The sequence below is a fragment of the Hyperolius riggenbachi genome, chromosome 3, assembly GCF_040937935.1.
Source record: "Hyperolius riggenbachi isolate aHypRig1 chromosome 3, aHypRig1.pri, whole genome shotgun sequence".
Taxonomy (NCBI): domain Eukaryota; kingdom Metazoa; phylum Chordata; class Amphibia; order Anura; family Hyperoliidae; genus Hyperolius; species Hyperolius riggenbachi.
The window spans coordinates 512,556,841-512,578,432 of NC_090648.1; the positions used below are offsets into that span (position 1 = coordinate 512,556,841).

At 46.7% G+C, this 21,592-nt stretch overlaps 1 protein-coding gene across 1 annotated transcript; it reads right to left on the bottom strand.

Moving 5' to 3' along the window:
• Positions 1 to 2,868: 2,868 nt before the first annotated feature.
• LOC137562440 (melatonin receptor type 1A-like) lies at positions 2,869 to 21,269 on the bottom strand. Its single transcript, XM_068273785.1, has 2 exons — positions 21,098 to 21,269; positions 2,869 to 3,641 (listed from the first exon to the last, which is right to left on the bottom strand). Exons 1-2 carry the CDS (start codon positions 21,267 to 21,269, stop codon positions 2,869 to 2,871), a joined length of 945 nt encoding a protein of 314 aa, XP_068129886.1.
• Between the last annotated feature and the right edge of the window lie 323 nt (positions 21,270 to 21,592).

Below are 21,592 nucleotides of genomic sequence, written 5' to 3' on the forward strand. Positions count from 1 at the left end.
ATGTGCCGGTACACATGAGAGTCGTTATTAGGCAATACAATTGAGGACTGGCAAGGCAATTCCACATTCTGCTTTCAAGAACAGTTTATCTGTGAAAAGCTGCGTCCACGAGTATCTGAATACATTCAAACAATGAGTAAATGCATACAAATGGGATGGTCACGTCTAGGAGTAGTCACGGAGAAGCATGTGATTTGTTTGATCAGCTGATAGATTGCAAAGCTGATAGATTTGCAAAGCTCTGATTTGCTGGGATCACTTCCTGCTTTACCACATGATTGTGACTACCAAATCAGAGACTTACATATCTATCACCTGACCAGACTGATCATCACATGCTTCTCCATGACTTCTCCTAGACATGCCTATCACTAAGCAGAGACTTACATATCTATCACCTGACCACACTGATCACATGCTTCTCCATGACTTCTCCTAGACATGACCATCACTAATCAGAGACTTACATATGTATCACCTGACCAAACTGATCACATGCTTCTCCATGACTTCTCCTAGGCATGACCATCACTAATCAGAGACTTACATATCTATCACCTGACCAGACTGATCACATGCTTCTCCATGACTTCTCCTAGACATGCCCACCACTAATCAGAGACTTACATATCTATTCCCTGACCAGACTGATCACATTCTTCTCCATGGCTTCTCCTAGACATGACTATTACTAATCAGAGACTTACATATGTATCACCTGACCAAACTGATCACATGCTTCTCCATGACTTATCCTAGACATGCCCTTCACTAATCAGAGACTTACATATCTATCACCTGACCACACTGATCACATGCTTCTCCATGGCTTCTCCTAGACATGCCCTTCACTAATCAGAGACTTACATATCTATCACCTGACCACACTGATCACATGCTTCTCCATGACTTCTCCTAGACACGACCATCACTAATCAGAGACTTACATATATATATCACCTGACCAGACTGATCACATGCTTCTCCATGACTTTTCCTAGACAGGACCATCACTAATCAGAGGCTTACATATCTATCACCTGACCAGACTGATCACATGCTTCTCCATGACTTCTCCTAGAGATAACCATCACTAATCAGAGACTTACATATCTATCACCTGACCAGACTGATCATCACATGCTTCTCCATGACTTCTCCTAGACACGACCATCACTAATCAGAGACTTACATATCTATTCCCTGACCAGAATGATCACATGCTTCTCCTAGACATGACTATTACTAATCAGAGACTTACATTTGTATCACCTGACCAAACTGATCACATGCTTCTCCATGACTTCTCCTAGACATGACCATCACTAATCAGAGACTTACATATCTATTCCCTGACCAGACTGATCACATGCTTCTCCATAGCTTCTCCTAGACATGCCCTTCACTAATCAGACACTTACATTTCCATCACAGGACCAGACTGATCACATGCTTCTCCATGACTTCTCCTAGACACGACCATCACTAATCAGAGACTTACATATCCATCACCTGACCACACTGATCACATGCTTCTCCATGACTTCTCCTAGACACGACCATCACTAATCAGAGACTTACATATCTATCACCTGACCACACTGATCACATGCTTCTCCATGACTTCTCCTAGACACGACCATCACTAATCAGAGACTTACATATCTATCACCTGGCCACACTGATCACATGCTTCTCCATGACTTCTCCTAGACACGACCATCACTAATCAGAGACTTACATATCTATCACCTGGCCACACTGATCACATGCTTCTCAGTGACTTCTCCTAGACACGACCATCACTAATCAGAGACTTACATATATATCACCTGACCAGACTGATCATCACATGCTTCTCCATGACTTCTCCTAGACATGAACATCACTAATCAGAGACTTACATATGTATCACCTGACCACACTGATCACATACTTCTCCATGACTTCTCCTAGGCATGGACATCACTAATCAGAGAATTACATTTCCATCACAGGACCAGACTGATCACATGCTTCTCCATGACTTCTCCTAGACATGACTATTACTAATCAGAGACTTATATACCCATCACCTGACCAGACTGGTCACATGCTTCTCCATGACTTCGCCTAGACACGACCATCACTAATCAGAGACTTACATATGTATCACCTGGTCACACTGATCACATGCCTCTCCGTGACTTCTCCTAGACATGACCATCACTAATCAGAGACTTACATATCTATCACCTGACCAGACTTATCACATGCTTCTCCATGACTTCTCCTAGACATGATCATCACTATTCAGAGACTTACATATCTATCACCGGACCACACTGATCACATGCTTCTCCATGACTTCTCCTAGACATGACCATCACTAATCAGAGACTTCCATACCCCTCACCTGACCACACTGATCGCATGCTTCTCCATGACTTCTCCTAGACACGACCATCACTAATCAGAGACTTACATATATATCACCTGACCAGACTGATCACATGCTTCTCCATGACTTCTCCTAGACACGACCATCACTAATCAGAGACTTACATATCTATCACCTGACCAGACTGATCACATGCTTCTCCATGACTTCTCCTAGACACGACCATCACTAATCAGAGACTTACATATCTATCACCTGACCACACTGATCACATGCTTCTCCATGACTTCTCCTAGACATGACCATCTCCACATACAAGATGTATGTAAATAAGGACTAACAGCTCAGGAACTGGTCTACAGAAAGGTATTGTACTGTCGTATCCGATTTCAGAAGCAAAATTAACATGATATAGTTATTTTACTGATGGGGGAAGGGTTTTTTTTTTAAGAAGTTGACCACATATCTTTGATCATTACAATTACACCTTAAGTCAGTTGGAAAATGCTCAGCATAATTTTTTTGTATTCCCGTCGGAAATTTTTGTTCAGAGCACCGTAGACCACAGCATTGAGGCAGCTGTTGAAATACGCCATGAAGTAGCTGGCTACGAATAACCAGCGTGGGATTGCGTCTGCTAGGGGTGGGTGGAAAGCCACCAAAAGTCCAATAATGTTCAGAGGTCCCCAGCACACGGCAAATAAAACGAAGACTATGAACATGGTGATAAAGCTGTGTATACTATGTGGCCAGGCGTGATCCTGAAGGTTTCTCGCCGGCTTGACCCTGTCATGGACAATAAGAACGGTGATCCATATCCGTAGGTAGCAGAAACTGACCACCGTGATTGGTAAAAAGAAGTGGATGAAGACGACAGCAATCGTGTATAAAGAACTGACGGACTGAGAAAACGTGCAGGAGAAGACACGAGGGTCGTAGCGCAGCGATCCCACGAACAGATTTGGCAAGATGGCTGCAAGAGCCAAGGTCCATACCAGTCCTATGTACAGCACGGTGCTGGTGTTGGAGAACACTCTGGAGTAGGAACCGCGGTGGCAGATGTAGCAGTAGCGGTTGACAGCGATTCCCGTAATGTTAAAGACTGAACTGATGACGCTGAGTCCCATGAAGAAGCCGCTCAGTTGGCAGTGGATGGGTCCCAATCTCCAGCCTCGGTTGAAGATGGCGAGCAAGACCAACGGGTAAGGGTAACATGCCACCAGCAGGTCTGCCACCGCCAGGCTGACCACAAATGTATTTCCTGCAAAAGAGAAGAAGTAATTACAGTAAACAAAATGTGCAGACATGATATTACTGAGGAGGAGGATTCTGTGCAAAGGCCCAGCAACCAGCAGAAAGTGGTTGGACTTGGTCTCTGATTGGTGGTGAAGTGAGAACAGGGAATTATTTCTTATCGGTTACTATCAGCTATTTTGCTTTGGAGTTTCCTCTCCGCTTTGCAGTGTCAGGGCTGGATTTCCAAAAAAAGGCCCACTGCCCCACCGCCTCGGCCCACTCTGCCCCACCGCCTCGGCCCACTCTGCCCCACCGCCTCGGCCCACTCTGCCCCACCGCCTCGGCCCACTCTGCCACACTGCCTCTGCCCACTCTGCCCCACCGCCTTGGCCCACTCTGCCCCACAGCCTCGCCAATATTATACATGTGAAAGTTTGGATGTTTGTTACTCGATCACGCAAAAATGGCTGAATGGATTTGAATGAAATTTGGCACACACATAGTACATTACCTGGAATAAAGTATAGGATACTTTTTATTCCCATAACCAAAAAGTGGGCGGAGACAAATACAAATTTCACTGGAAAATGTAAACTGCAGCCATTCTTACCCTGTTAATGTCAGGGTTCTCAAACTTTGCACAGTTGGTCACTGGGTGACGGATTAATATTCAGAAAAGTGGGTGGAGCCTACAAAGAGCCAATCAAAATTCACCTATTCATTTTCAAGGGGAATATTTAATTGCTGCCATTCTTGCACTGTTAATGGCACAAGCCTCAAACCTGCTACAGTTGGTTATTAGGTGACTGGGGTTCAAATTCAGAAAAGGGGTGGAGCCACACACAGCCAATCAGATTTGTTTCATTTCAATGCAAATTATTGATGCCAAAGGCCGCAAAGCTCACAAACTTGGTCATTGAGTAATTGTGTGTTAGGAAAAGTGGGAGCAGCCAACACCAGCCAAATACATGCCGGGGCAATGCCGGGTCATCAGCTAGTATGAAAAAAAGTGGTTTTATGAGATTGGAATAGTGCCAGACACTTTTCTCTTTGGGACCCATATGCAATTCACTTTTTCTCCTGAGTTATCGCCTAGGTGAACATTTACCGATTCTGGCTCCCTGAATCGGTATTTGTTTTTTTTCATTGTATTATTAGCAAGCACCTTTAGGCCTGGAACCCACTAGCGCGATTTTCGTTTAGGGAGCCATTCAAAGCGCTAGCGATTTTCCTAAACGCTCAGCTAATGGTAATGGATGGGCTAAATTCCACTGGAGCGATTACGATTACCAAAATCACAAACACAGGACATGCTGGATTTTCAGCGTTAGCGTTTCTGCAATGTAAAGTATATAAACGCTGGCATAATCGCTCATCAAAACCTGCACAGAGCGATTGTGCTAGCGTTTTTACATTACTGCACACTGTAACAAAATTAAAATGAATTGAAAGGACCAATCCGGTATTAAAAACGCTAATCGCTACACAACCACTGGCAAATTGATTACACTTTTTAAAATCGCTACCGAAAACGCTCATGAAATCGCTTACAAACCGCTCATACAAAACGCTAGCGATTGCGATTAGCGAAAGCGTTTTGTAGTGGGTTCCAGGCCTTAGTCATTTTTGTGTTTTGTTTACTTTGCTGTATTCAGTACTTTCTCTATTTGATTTTGTATTAAATAAGTTTGACAGTTTTTGCTAGAAATCTGTCCTATCAGAGCAGATACACAAATGCGTTTCTATTTTTGGAAGCATCGCACGGTTCATACTGCTTACCTGTGATATTCCCCGAAAGCTGAGTCTACCGGCCTTCAGAGAATGCCTGCCATATGTTGTATACGGCCGGTTCAGTGAACCGTACAGAGCGACTGGGAGAGGAGCGTGTAAGCGCTGTACAGCCAGCGGATATACATGCTGCCGCTGCACACAACGTATGAAATATTCAGCATTTCCAATGTTTATCAAGAGAACTTGTTCCAACCATGGAGGGTATTGTACCATTAAAGGGGCACTATGGCGAAAAAATGTAAAATGTAAAATATGTGCAAACATATACAAATAAGAAGTATGTTTTTTCCAGAGTAAAATGAGCCATAAATTACTTTTCTCCTATGTTGCTGTCACAGTAGGTAGTAGAATTCTGACAGAAGTGACAGGTTTTGGACTAGTCCATCTCTTCATGGGGGATTCTCAGGGATTTATTTATTTTCAAAAGCACTTAGTGAATGGCAGTTGCTCTGTCCAATTGCCCAAAAAAACTGTACAGGGAGGCTGGCCAGCATCATTGTTTACATCCATTTTTAGGGAATATCTTTATAAAGAATAAAAGCCTTGCTGAGAACCTCCTATGAAGAGATGGACTAGTCCAAAACCTGTCGCTTCTGTCAGATTTCTACTACCTACTGTAAGTGACAGCAACATAGGAGAAAAGTAATTTATTGCTCATTTTACTCTGGAAGAAACATTCTTCTTATTTGTCTACTAGCCGACCCGCGGCGTAGCATATGCCGCATAAGGGGGTAGCGGGCAGGAAGGGGGTATTGGGCACAGCGGCGGGGAGGGGGGGGGGGGGTCGGACCACCCCCCCTCCCTCACCTGCGTCCCCCATCTGCGCTCCCCCTCTAGCTTAAGTTCAGCAGCACCCGCCTCTATTAGAGGCAGCAGGCGGCGATGACTCACCTATTCAGCGTTCCAGTGTGCGTTCCACTGTCGTTACTTCCTGCAATGCCGCCCACTGTATTGTAAGTGGACGGCATTGCAGGAAGTGACGACAGTGGAACGCACGCTGGAACGCAGAACAGGTGAGTCATCCCCACCCGCTGCCTCTTATTAATAGTGGTGGCTGCTGCTGAACTTCAGCTAGAGGGGGAGCGCAGATGAGGGATCCAGGTGAGGGGGGGGTCCGACCCCCCTCCCCGCCACTGTTCCTAATACCCCCTTCCTGTCCGCTACCCCCTCCAGCTCGGCGGACCCCCTCCAGCTCGGCGGCAAGTCTAGGACCGCCCCTGGGGGCAGGGCACTACTTCTTCTTCTTGCTTGGACCGGCCCTTCTTCTGCTTAGACAGGCCCTGGGGGCAGGGCGCTACTTCTTCTTCTTGCTTGAAGGTTGAGGCACGTAGCCTATTACAGTGGTGTGAAAAACTATTTGCTCCTTCCTGATTTCTTATTCTTTTGCATGTTTGTCACACTTAAATGTTTCTGCTCATCAAAAACCGTTAACTATTAGTCAAAGATAACATAATTGAACACAAAATGCAGTTTTAAATGATGGTTTTTATTATTTAGTGAGAAAAAAAACTCCAAATCTACATGGCCCTGTGTGAAAAAGTGATTGCCCCCCTTGTTAAAAAATAACTTAACTGTGGTTTATCACACCTGAGTTAAATTTCTGTAGTCACCCCCAGGCCTGATTACTGCCACACCTGTTTCAATCAAGAAATCACTTAAATAGGAGCTATCTGACACAGAGAAGTAGACCAAAAGCACCTCAAAAGCTAGACATCATGCCAAGATCCAAAGAAATTCCGGAACAAATGAGAACAAAAGTACTGTAATTGAGATCTATCAGTCTGGTAGAGGTTATAAAGCCATTTCTAAAGCTTTGGGACTCCAGTGAACCACAGTGAGAGCCATTATCCACAAATGGCAAAAACATGGAACAGTGATGAACCTTCCCAGGAGTGGCTGGCCGACCAAAATTACCCCAAGAGCGCAGAGAAAACTCATCCGAAAGGCCACAAAAGACCCCAGGACAACATCTAAAGAACTGCAGGCCTCAATTGCCTCAATTAAGGTCATTGTTCATGACTCCACCATAAGAAAGAGACTGGGCAAAAACGGTCTGCATGGCAGATATCCAAGGCGCAAACCACTTTTAAGCAAAAAGAACATTAAGGCTCGTCTCAATTTTGCTAAAAAAACATCTCAATGATTGGCAAGACTTTTGGGAAAATACCTTGTGGAACGACGAGACAAAAGTTGAACTTTTTGGAAGGTGCGTGTCCCGTTACATCTGGCGTAGAAGTAACACAGCATTTCAGCAAAAGAACATCATACCAACAGTAAAATATGGTGGTGGTAGTGTGATGGTCTGGGGTTGTTTTGCTGCTTCAGGACCTGGAAGGCTTGCTGTGATAGATGGAACCATGAATTCTACTGTCTACCAAAAAATCCTGAAGGAGAATGTCCGGCCATCTGTTCGTCAACTCAAGCTGAAGCGATCTTGGGTGCTGCAGCAGGACAATGACCCAAAACACACCAGCAAATCCACCTCTGAATGGCTGAAGAAAAACAAAATGAAGACTTTGGAGTGGCCTAGTCAAAGTCCTGACCTGAATCCTATTGAGATGTTGTGGCATGACCTTAAAGGCGGTTCATGCTAGAAAACCCTCAAATAAAGCTGAATTACAACAATTCTGCAAAGATGAGTGGGCCAAAATTCCTCCAGAGCGCTGTAAAAGACTCGTTGCAAGTTATCGCAAACACTTGATTGCAGTTATTGCTGCTAAGGGTGGCCCAACCAGTTATTAGGTTCAGGGGGCAATTTCTTTTTCACACAGGGCCATGTAGGTTTTGAGTTATTTTTCTCACTAAATAATAAAAACCATCATTTAAAACTGCATTTTGTGTTCAATTATGTTATCTTTGACTAATAGTTAACGGTTTTTGATGAGCAGAAACATTTAAGTGTGACAAACATGCAAAAGAATAAGAAATCAGGAAGGGGGCAAATAGTTTTTCACACCACTGTATATATATATATATATATATATATATATATATAGATGTTAGCACATATGTTAAATTTTACAATTTTCCGCCATAGTGCCCCTTTAATGGGCTGCTTTAACTTGTTCACTACTGAGGGGTTATTTATGTACAAGAGCATATTTTATCTTTCAGCACTCTTCCCATTCATTTGCCAATAACTTTGTCACTACTTATCACAATGAAATGATCTATGTCTTGTTTTTTTTTGGGGGTCAACGATTAGACTTTCTTTGGGTGGTACATTTTGCTAAGAATTATCATATTCGAAATTATACTTTTAAAATAAAACCTGCTTTTGTGATTAAAACCCACACATTTTATTTGCCCATTTGTCCCAGTTATTACAACATTTAAAATATGTCCATAGTACAATGTATGGTGCCAATATTTTATTTGGAAATAAAGATGTATTTTTTCAGTTTTCTGCCCGTCACTAATTACAAGCCCTTATTTGCAAAAATAACAGTAATATACCCTAATGACATACATATTTAAAAAAAAAACGTTGAATCCCTAAGGTAACTATATGTGTATTTTTTTTTAAATGTCACTTTTTTATTTTTATTTTTTATTATATTATTATTTTATAGTATTTATATAGTGCTGACATCTTCCGCAGCACTGTACAGAGTATATTGTCTTGTCACTTAACTCTCCCTCAGAGGGGCTCACAATCTAATCCCTACCATAGTCATATGTCTATGTATGTTTTGTGCATGTATCATAGTCTAGGGCCACTTTAGGGGGACGCCAATTAACTTATCTGTATGTTTTTGGATTGTGGGAGGAAACTGTGAGGAAACCCACTATTGCGGCCCTCCTTGCCGCAATAGCAGCATAGGGGGCGATATACAGGCTGAGAACGCGAAGAATCATTCGCGTTCCCATGCCTGTCGGCCGGTGACGGCCAAACCGGAAGTGTTCGCCGGCGGGTCCTGGACCATCGGAGCGGGGCTGCGAGGGCACCGATCGGCTGCAGGGGGCTGAGGGAAGCCCCAGGTGAGTAAATCTCATTTTTTTCATTGACTTTAGGTTCACTTTAACTGTTGCTCCCCGGGGGCCTCTGAAGAGTCTTTGACAGAGCAGCGAACGGGGGGACCACGAGAGGAGCAGGAAGGCTTATGAGGACCCAGAGCCTTCCCTCTCCTTAGGTGAGTTTCTTTTTTTAAAATAATCCCTTTAGGGGCCTATTTACACCCCCTTTGCCGAATCTGCAGGGTTTATCTGCAGGTCTCCCTAGTGGCTGCCGTCTAGAACACACTGAGGTGCTCATCTGGACGACATGCAAGCCTGGTTCTTGTATGCAGCAATGTGACCCACGGGCTTCGGGCAATGGCGATTAGAGAGCAGCATCTGGCAAATGTATGCAGCGAAATCGGTATCGGAAATTTAGATTGTCATTTTTGGAAATCGGAAAGTCCACGAAATAGGAAATCTGCTTTTCTCACCATCCCTACCACCTGTTTTTTGTGGCTACACTTGTTATGGGAGTGAAGATCCTGATGGTCATACCTGTTGTATGACCCTTGTGAGATGGCCCCGCCCCCAGGCTGTGAGGGTCACCAGGGGAGGCAAGGGAAGGGGTGTGACTATTGGGGGGCCCCATCAGTCTTGCTGAGGGCCCCATGAGTTGTAATTACGCCCTGTATGTACCTCCTTTGGATGTTCAGATGTATGTAAGCTCAGCTGTGTATTCTAACTTCTAACATTGTCAGTCAATAGCAATAGAGTGTGAAGAAGGCTGAGTAGCCGAATGCTGCTCCTTTTCTTTTAAGTTGGCCAATAAATGGACTCAGGCCTGGAAACCAATAGGGCGTTTTTGGGATCACTGTCAAATCGCCGGCGATTCCCAAAAACGCTTTGCCAATGAAAGTGAGTGAGGGGAGGGGGGGGGGGACCCATTAGTGCTATTGTAATCAGTGGCATAACAATAGGGGCTGCAGCCTCTGCAACCCGTGGGCAGGGGGGGGGGGGGGGGGGCGCTCAGGGGCCGTTTTGGGAGGCAGGAGGGGTTGCAGCATGAGGGGAGAGCATGGCCACCTACATCCGCAGAGAGGTGGGGCCACCTACATTGGCAGGGAGGGGGGTCACTCCCCCTCCTCCCTCACCTCAGGCTCTCCCCTCAGCGCTCCCCCCTCCAGCATTGATAGGTGGCAGGCAGCAGCGGCAGGCAGGAACACAGGCATACCTCTATGCGTTCCACCACCGCAGGTTCCGCTCTCTGATGCTACTTCCTGTTCATCAGGAAGTAGAGTGGGGCACTTAGAGATCGGACTTCCGCGGTGAAACATAGAGTTATGCCTGTGTTTCGGCCCGCTGCTGCTGTCACCTATTTAATGCTGGAGGGGGGAGCGCTGAGGGGAGAGCCCAAGGTAAGGGAGGAGGGGGAGTGGCCTCCCTCCCCGCTGATGTAGGTGGCCCCACCTCCCCGCTGATGTAGGTGGCCATGCTCTTCCCTCATGCTGCGACCCCTTCTGCCCCCCAAAACAGACCTGAGCGGGTCCTAGGGGGGGAGGGGCCTTATCCAAATTTTCACAGGGGGGCACCCCCTCTAGTTACGCTCCTGATTACAATTAGGGGTAATCGCAATCGCAGGACATGCAGCATTTTAAGCGCTTTTGTTCTCAATGCAAAGTATATAAGTGCTGCAAAAATGCAATTTTGCAGCGCTTTGGGGGGCCGAGCAATTACACTTTTAATGAACTTTTTTACACTTTTCGCGTGTCTGTATTTCCTGATTCCGTCCGTAGCCCCACCCTCTAAAGGATGAGGTCACAGGCGCTTCTCTGATTGGTCATAGAGAAGCACCTATGACCTTACCAGACAGAAGTCGGACGCCTGGTAAGTATAATAAAGTTTACAAAAAAAAAACATGCGGATCGCTAACCGGAAGCGCTGTACAGTTGACTGCAAAGCGCATCCAAGTGTCAGGTAAGTGGGAGCGCACTCTTAGTGGGTTCCAGGCCTTATCCTGATTAAAAAACGTCCTGCTTTCTCTCTGGGCACGAGCACGGTTGTCTTTTATGACTTGTTAATCTCGGCGTGTGTAAGGATCCGCTCCTCTCGGCCGCAGTATGGTCTGAGGCGACGATTGAGGTAGAGTCAGCTAACACTTAGCAGGGGTTTATTTTAATAATATAAAATTATAGTTTGTGACCGTGCCTAGGATTGAACCCTGGTCTCCCACATCAGAGGTGGTGACCTTGACCACTGTGCTATGGTTAATACACTCAGAAAGCTTTGCTGGTCAGCATTGGGTGGGTCAGCTGACCTGTTGTGGTCATCTGTTTCAGCTGATCTCACTGTCAGCTGATTTATGCCTGCGTGTGATTGGCTGCTGTATGCATGTGGCCGGCCACTGATTGGTTGCATGTAGTATATAAGTCTGCTGAGTGCTTCCTGTCATTGCCCGTGATAGCGTTAGCTAGTCTATCTGCTGGGTGCGTGTATCCTGGTTGGAAAACTAATCTTTGTTGGATTACTTGGCTTTTTGACCTCTGCCTGATTTTGGACCTTCCTTGCTCGCTGCCTGAACTGACCCCGGAAACTCTCGACTACTCTCTTGCCTGCTCCTTCTGTACTGCGAATCTCGGATACCTGTGTTTGACCCCGGACTGTTATTGGACTCTGCTTTTGTTTCTTGTTTGGTGTTAGTGATCTATCTATACCCACCCTGCATTCAGCCTCAATATCTTGCGCCCTAAAGGCCTGGGTGTAACCGAAGTCAGGTAGGTGTTGTCTCTCACCTCCCGTTCAAGCGGGGACGCGCCACACAAGGTGAAGACGGCGGAGGTAGATTGGGACATTGAGGCTGATTCGTGGGTGGATAGGTTGCCAGGCCTTACAGCGTGATGCGGGACGAGCTCGGACAGCTGGGGTTGGCTCAGGATGACCCGTATTGTCGTGATGCTGGTTTCTCAGACATACGAAGTCTCCACAGGGATGATAATCTGAAAGTCAAACCGAACGCTGGAGAAAATCTTTGCCTTTGAAGCATTAATGTAACATCAGTGGAAGGTAAGGAAGCGTCTGAAGGCGCTGGAGGCAGACGTTCTCCATGTGTCTGTCCAATGATCGATTCACGGATCTCAGCGGCTAATGAATTGTAATCCTGCGTTCTCCTGGTGCCCCTCTGATTTAACATGACAAGTAGAACCAGGTCTGGTGCACGTTCTGTCAATGCCGATGTCGTGCATCAGCGGGACGGAGACTGAACATAATTGCTTTACTTATGCACGACATTCCTCCTGCAGCATCTCTCAGGTTTTCTATGGAATGATTAACTTACTGTAGAGGAGTTTTCTTCTGTCTTCCCTGCTCTGGGTAACTAAAATCTGCATTGTCTGATCTTTTTTTTTTTGGTGCCCTGGTCTTGCACTGAACTTCAGAAGGCTCTCCTCCTTTTGACCTGAGGAAGCTGGCCGAGTCCTGTGAAACGCCTTGTCTTTTTTAAACACGCTTGAATAAATCTGACCTGATTCTAAAACCCTTTTTTGTCTGGGTTGTGTCATCTGGAGAGGTAGGATACCTCATTTTTAAAGTCTGTATTACTTTCTATTATTTATATACATTCTGACAATTATATTTTGGGTGCCTCCACTCCTCATTATTGCTAACCTTGGCTCCAATTCGGCAAACAGTGTACAGACAGCGACTCTTAAAGTGAAGTTTAGTCATAGCAATATCTATTTAGAATACACACGATTTCCTTTCATTTATAGGAGTGAAGAAGACTGAAGATATCTTTTTGACTTATCAGTTCACTAAAATGCAGATAGTAAAGGTGGCCATGCAGAAGGCAATTCTTTGCGACTATCGACCTTTGAAATCAGTTCTAGACCATGTCCGCCCTGTTTATGAATTTGGGGCTGAAATCATTTGAAAGGATCCATCAGACCTGCTGGAAAATCTTGGTCACAAGAGCTTGTTTGATATCGTGACAACCAACGTACTCGACGGACTCCCGGCTGGGGTCCCCCTAAGTGTAAAAGTGCCTGTGTGCACGCCACCCCTGTGTCAGCCATCACCACTGACCACATTTTATTATTATTATTATTGATTTATAAAGCGCCAACATATTCTGTGGCGCTGTACAAAGTAAGAAACAAACATGAGGTACATAATACAGACAATGGTGTACACTAATATACAAGATGCATAATTAGTGACAAAATACAAAAACGATACAAAATACAGAATTGGTAATGACAGTGATAAAAGTAACATGATGAATAAAATGTATAATGATTTCCAAGAATCAAAAGGGGGAGAGAGCCCTGCCCTTGTGAGCTTACAATCTAAAGGGAACAGAGGGGGGAAACAAGAGGAGGGGTAGTTGTATATGACAAAATATATAGAGGCAGTGTGTTTTAGGATACCTAGTAGGAGTGCAGTTTATTTGGTCTTAGGACAAAGGGAAGCCCACTAAACTGTATGCTGTGTGCTGTGTGTGCTCACTGTAGAGATTAGTGAATCTGACCCCTTTGTGCCAAGTTTAGAGCCATCTACCGTACACAATAGCAGTACAGATGCTTGTTTAAAATGCAGAAAAAGGTAAAATCGGACGGTGAACGCATTCTGTGTTATAAATAGAATAGAAGACACTGTCAGTTGGAAAGCAACCGCAGCGCCCATGGACTGGGCCGCAAATGCAAAGTTTTGTCCTGCTGCATTTTTCCACAACCGTGTCATGATTGTGTCACCAGCGCTGCAAATCGTCTGTTCTCACTAGGCTGATCACAGCAGGGCTGTTTCTTGGCAGAACGCTCTGGACACAGACCGGTAAGTATAAGAAGGGGGGCGCAGGCAGAAGGACATAACCGCCAGGGAGCTGGTGACGGGCGGTGCAGCCATATAGAAGAAGAAAGAAGATTACCAGCGCGATCACCTTCCTTGACTCCTCTTGGGCTGCCTGCATCTGATGTCAAGTCATCATCACTTCACCACCGCGTGATGACACCTGATGTCCTGTAGCGGTACTGCAGGCTGTCACCACCGCGTGATGACACCTGATGTCCTGTAGCGGTACTGCAGGCTGTCACCACCGCGTGATGACACCTGATGTCCTGTAGCGGTACTGCAGACTGTCACCACCGCGTGATGACACCTGATGTCCTGTAGTGGTACTGCAGGCTGTCACCACCGCGTGATGACACCTGATGTCCTGTAGCTGTACTGCAGGCTGTCACCACCGCGTGATGACACCTGATGTCCTGTAGCAGTACTGCAGACTGTCACCACCGCGTGATGACACCTGATGTCCTGTAGCGGTACTGCAGACTGTCACCACTGCGTGATGACACCTGATGTCCTGTAGCGGTACTGCAGGCTGTCACCACTGCGTGATGACACCTGATGTCCTGTAACAGTACTGCAGGCTGTCACCACCGCGTGATGACACCTGCTGTCCTGTAGCGGTACTGCAGGCTGTCACCACCATGTGATGACACCTGATGTCCTGTAGCGGTACTGCAGGCTGTCACCACCGCGTGATGACACCTGATGTCCTGTAGCGGTACTGCAGGCTGTCACCACCGCGTGATGACACCTGATGTCCTGTAGCGGTACTGCAGACTGTCACCACCGCGTGATGACACCTGATGTCCTGTAGCGGTACTGCAGGCTGTCACCACCGCGTGATGACACCTGATGTCCTGTAGCTGTACTGCAGGCTGTCACCACCGCGTGATGACACCTGATGTCCTGTAGCAGTACTGCAGGCTGTCACCACCGCGTGATGACACCTGATGTCCTGTAGCGGTACTGCAGGCTGTCACCACCCGCGTGATGACACCTGATGTCCTGTAGCGGTACTGCAGGCTGTCACCACCGCGTGATGACACCTGATGTCCCGTAGCGGTACTGCAGGCTGTCACCACCGCGTGATGACACCTGATGTCCTGTAGCGGTACTGCAGGGTGTCAGTGTGCGGCGCCCATGGAGGAGTCGGCTTTCCGGGCTCTCTTTGCCCGTGTGTTTTCCTGGTCCTGGTCCCTGCTTCCTCCTGGCGGCTGGTCACTAGTAAGCAGGCAGATCTACTTGTGACCTGTTGCTGTGTGACTGTCCCTAAAGAGTAAGGGTTTGCAAGTCCACGGGGGGTGGGGGGCACAATTTTTACACCCTCGCCCCGGGTGCAATTTAGACTAGAAACTGCCCTGAATCACCGCATACAAAACGCTGACTCACCTTTCCGGTGAATGCAGTTCCACCGCCGCTGCCACCCGCTGTTCGGTCTGAAGCAGATCGGAGGGCAGCAGAAACATGGGACCTCCCATTGGGCTGCAAAAGAAACAAATAGGAATCCTGCTCCACCAGGGGAGTCTCATTGGTTCATGGTGGACCAATGAGAATCTTCCCTGTTGCTAGGTAGGACTTGTGTTAATTGTTTACAATCCATCAAGGATCTCCATGCTTCTGCCAGGCTCTGATCGGTTTAGGGAAAAGTGGTGGACAGTTGAGATGTCGCGAACAGCAAATGCGAACTTCCACAAATGTTTGCAAACAGGTGAATCTGGTGAACCGCGATAGACTTCAATGGGCAGGCGAATTTTACAACCTACAAAGACTGTTTCTGGACACAAAAGTGATGGAAAAGTTGTTTCAAGGGGTGTAACACCTGGACAGGGGAATGCCGGAGGGGGATCCATGCCAAGAGTCCCACCAAAAATTACAGAGTTGACGAAGAGTCAGGTTTTAATCCATAAATGGCAGAAATCACATTATGCGCAGCTCTGGGTGTCAGTGGGCTATAGAGTGTCTCACACAGAGAGATGCAATAGTACTATCAGAATCAGAGCCGGCCTTTGGGGGGGGGGGGGCGCAACTGGGGCAATCGCCCCAGGCCCTGCACTTGAAGGGGCCCCGCGCCACTTGCCCGCCCGCTGCCTCCCCCGGCCGCGTGCCCGTGCGGCCAGCTGGAGGAGAGAGCAGCGCAGAGAAGAGGGAGAGCTGTGAGCAGCGGTGGAGAAGGGGGCCATCTCCCCCCCTTCTCTCACCTTAAGGCTCTCCCTCCCTCGCTCGCTCTCCCCTCCGAACTAATGTGCGGGTGGCTGGCAGTGGGCGGAACTTACCTTCCATCTCGCGCCAGCGCCGGAAGTTCTGGTGCCGCTGCTCTGGTCTGGACCAGACCAGAGTAGCGGCAAATCCATCCCGCGCCGGCCCTGCATCGAGACGGAAGGTAAGTTCCGCCCGTTGCCTGCCAGCCACACGCACATTAGTTCGGAGGGGAGAGCGAGTGAGGGAGAGCCTTAAGGTGAGAGAAGGGGGGGAGATGGCCCCCTTCTCCACCGCTGCTCACAGCTCTCCCTCTTCTCTGAGCTGCTCTCTCCTCCAGCTGGGGCACACCTGGCTGCCTATTCTGGGACATATACCCCCTGGCTACATATACTGGGGACATATACACCTGCCTACATATACTGGGGACATATACACCTGCCTACATATACTGGGGACATATACACCTGCCTACATATACTGGGCATATATACCCCTGACTACATATACTGGCCACATATACCACTGGCTACATATACTGGGCACATATACCCCTGACTACATATACTGGGACATATACACCTGCCTACATATACTGGGCATATATACCCTTGGCTACATATACTGGGCATATATACCCCTGACTACATATACTGGGCACATATACCGCTGGCTACATATACTGGGCACATATACCCCTGACTACATATACTGGGACATATACCCCTGCCTACATATACTGGGCATATACCCCTGACTACATATACTGGGCACATATACCTCTGGTTACATATACTGGGCACATATACACCTGGCTACATATACTGGGCACATATACACCTGGCTACATATACTGGGCACATATACACCTGGCTACATATACTGGGCACATATACCCCTGACTACATATACTCGGGACATATACTGGGGACATATACACCTGCCTACATATACTGGGCACATATACCCCTGCCTACATATACTGGGCACATATACCCCTGGCTACATATACTGGGCACATATACCCCTGGCTACATATACTGGGACATATACCGCCTGGCTACATATACTGGGACATATACCGCCTGGCTACATATACTGGGGACATATACACCTGCCTACATATACTGGGGACATATACACCTGCCTACATATACTGGGCATATATACCCTTGGCTACATATACTGGGCATATATACCCCTGACTACATATACTGGGCACATATACCGCTGGCTACATATACTGGGCACATATACCCCTGACTACATATACTGGGACATATACCCCTGCCTACATATACTGGGCATATACCCCTGACTACATATACTGGGCACATATACCTCTGGTTACATATACTGGGCACATATACACCTGGCTACATATACTGGGCACATATACACCTGGCTACATATACTGGGCACATATACACCTGGCTACATATACTGGGCACATATACCCCTGACTATATATACTGGGCACATATACCCCTGGCTACATATACTGGGCACATATACCCCTGACTACATATACTCGGGACATATACTGGCGACATATACACCTGCCTACATATACTGGGCACATATACCCCTGCCTACATATACTGGGGACATATACCCCTGGGTACATATACTGGGCACATATACCCCTGGCTACATATACTGGGCACATATACCCCTGGCTACATATACTGGGGACATATACCCCTGACTACATATACTGGGCACATATACCCCTGGCTACCTGTTCTGGGGACATCTCTACCCCTGGCTACCAGTTCTGGGGACATCTATACCGCAGGCCACCTATTCTGGGGACATCTATTCCGCTGGCCACTTATTCTGGGGACACCTATAGACCTGGGGCTACCTATTTTTGGGGAAGCACTGCTGTCAGATTGAGTGTATTTTGGGGAACTGCTGCCAAGTGAGAGGTGTCTACCATATTAAGGGGCATTCTGCCTATTTATGTGAAATGCTGTCTATTTATGTGCATCATGACTGCTGAATTTGTCTTGTTGGGGGCCTCATGGTTACTGAATTTGTCTTGTTGGGGGCATCATAATTTGTTCGGGGCCTCAAGATCGCTGAATTTGTCTTGTTGGGGGCCTCATGATTGGTGAATTTGTCTTGTTGGGGGCCTCATGATTGGTGAATTTGTCTTGTTGGGGGCCTCATGATTGGTGAATTTGTCTTGTTGGGGGCCTCAAGATTGCTGAATATGTCTTGTTGGGGGCCTCATGATTGCTGAATTTGTCTTGTTGGGGGCCTCATGATTGGTGAATTTGTCTTGTTGGGGGCCTCATGATTGCTGAGTTGGTCATGTTGGGGGCCTCATGATTGCTGAATTTGCTGAATTTTGCAAGACAAAAGTTACTACAACAATGTGAATTTTGTGAAACGTGAACCTTAGAATTTCCAAATTAATTGAAGCATGAGCTCCCCCACCCCCACACTTAAAACCACCATGCAAATGTTTGTATTTATATTGGTTGGCTTAGTGGCCCTTACCTGACATAATTGTTTTCAAACAATAATAATAAGAAATACTGCATTAAAGGCGGACAAGCCCATGAATGTGGCGATACAGTAAATGGCCTACACTTATGGCTCTAGGCCCCGCATGTGACACTCGCCCCAGGCCCCGCATACTCTAAGGCCGCCTCTGATCAGAATACAGTGACATAATAATGCACTGGAGTGGTTCTGTTCCTGCTACTTAATGAGGCAACAGCAGTAGTGTGCACACAGCTCTGGATGTCAGTGGGCTGTGGAGTGTCACACACAACAACAACACATTAGACCGATGTACTAGCCCTCAAAAGGGCTGTTTGGGATGCTTTCACAGCAAGTGAGGAACAAGAACACAGGCCTAGCTAATGCTTTCCCTACCTATCTGCAGCAAGTCTGACTCTGCTCTCACTAACAGCCAGCAGCCAGCAGAGAATTTGGTGCGCGCGAAATGTCGCATAGAGTTTGACGCTGCTTTGCGCGCAGGACTTTGCTAAACTTATCTAAACTCATCACGCCTAAACTTATCGCACCTAAACTATTATCATGCCTAAACTGAGTTTAGGCGTGATAAGGGGCTTTTCACCAGCGTGGTGCAATGGTTATCACGCCTAAAGTCTTTTAGGCGTGATAACTGGGTTATCACCGCTTTGTGAATCGAGCCCATTGTCTCCATGTGAACTACTTGCTCGTATCTGCTTCATTGGCCAATCAGAAAAGAGTCTCTCTACCATGTTGGATAGTGTATTTATTTTACATTATGGAGAATGCAGCAAGAGGAATGAGACTCAGTCTTCCCTTTCTAACATAGGATCACCCTTGTTGGACAGAACATGGCCAGGAACTTAATAAGAGGACCATGGGTGATTAAACTACTAAGCCCTGCTGCCCAACCTAAAATTTCAGTTTTGATCAGGCTTCTCCTTAAAGGACACCTAAAGCGAGAGTGATATGGAGGCTGCCATTTTTTGTTTCCTTTTAAACAATACCAGTTGCCTGGCAACCCTGCTGATCTCTTTGGCTGCAGTAGTGTCTGAATCATTCACCTGAAACAAGCATGTAGAAAATCAAGTCATATTTGGGACAGAAACATCTAATCTGCATGCTTGTTCAGGGTCTATGGCTAAAAGGATCAGAGGTAGAGGATCCGCAGGACAGCCAGGCAATGTGCATTGTTTAAAAGGAAACAAACATGTCAGCCTCCATATCCTTCTCAGGTCAGGTGTGCCTTCAAGTGGAGCTGAACTCTCGCATAGGACTGAAGGAAAACAGAGAAATGCACCCTGTATGTACTTAGAGAGTTTAGACTGTCTAATTCCCCCTCATCTGTGTCTAATCACAGCTGTAATTTGATCTATTAGCTGTGTCAGCTGGCTGCCTCAACAGACAGTTAATTTGTAAACACAGGATGTTAACCCTATATCTGCTTCCATGAAAGCAGGAAGTAGACACACTGAAGATTTATTGCAGGATTTGTATCAGCGGTAACAAAGAAATGGTTTTTCTTTTAGGGCTTGTTCACACCTAGGGCGTTTCGCTTTTTTTTTAGCACCACCGATTTTTAAAAACGCCCTGAAATCGCTAGCGCAATAATTCCTTAAGGACAATTCATATCCGCGCTTTGCGTCCGCTTTCCGCTGCATGTACCATTTTCGGATCCATTTTGCTACAATGAAAAGTATAGGAAAAATGCAAAACCCTGACAAATCGCTTTATCCGGCGATTATCCGGTGTTTGTGTTTTTAAGAATAAATACATTCTTTTCCGGGTGAAAGAGTTCACTTCCTGACTGGTGTCAGGAAGTGAAAAAACGGGATCGCTCTGCATAAGCGCTTTGTACAAAATCGTATCACGCAGTGGAGCGCCGGGGGTGGGGGGGGGGATCGGGGCAAATCACTCACAAACGCTGGTGTTGGCGATTTCGATTTTAGATGTTGCTTATTGTTTAGAGCAGAGAGGAAGTTCTGAGTTCAGGTCCGGTGTAAACAGACTTAGCAGCAGTACTTCACAAAACTTTATAAATGATATAGTATCCACATTGTTTGTTTCTTCTGGACTTCCCGGACAGGTCATGTTCAGATTATGGCCTTTTATAAACGGTGGTGTTAAAAAAACTTACATTCTTTACACTTCGATAAATAATTTGTAGTAGTAATAATAATAATAATAATAATAATATGAACAATTCTAGTAAGAAGCATTGCTTACCTGCTTTGCGAAGGTTCTTGTTTCTGCAGATGGACGTGATGACCAGGAGGTTGCCCAAGATGTCCCCACTGATGGTGACGACCAGGATGGTGGTGAGGGTGCTGACCATCCAGGTGGGGTAGTCATCATTGTCATCCTCCGGACTGTGTGTCGGGGCCCCTTGGAGGGCCATGTGCATAGGGGCCCCTGGTTCCATGCTCCAGACCCCGCTGCTGCATGCTCTCACTCACTGGTGTGTTGTCTTTAGGGCTCTCGCATAGTGAATAGAATAGAGCAGGTGTCTTCTTCTCATCGAGCTGTCAGCAGGAGTAATACAACTCTCGCTGTGTGTGGCATACACCCCCCCCCCCCCCCCCCGCATCACACAGAGGGTGGGATCAGCCTGTATCCACTCAGCAGCTCTGGCTCCTTATGAATGAGATGCAGCAGCATCTCTCAGGTGTACAGAGGACCGGGGATAGTGCTGATGGCTGGTCCAGCGCTGCAGCATCCCAT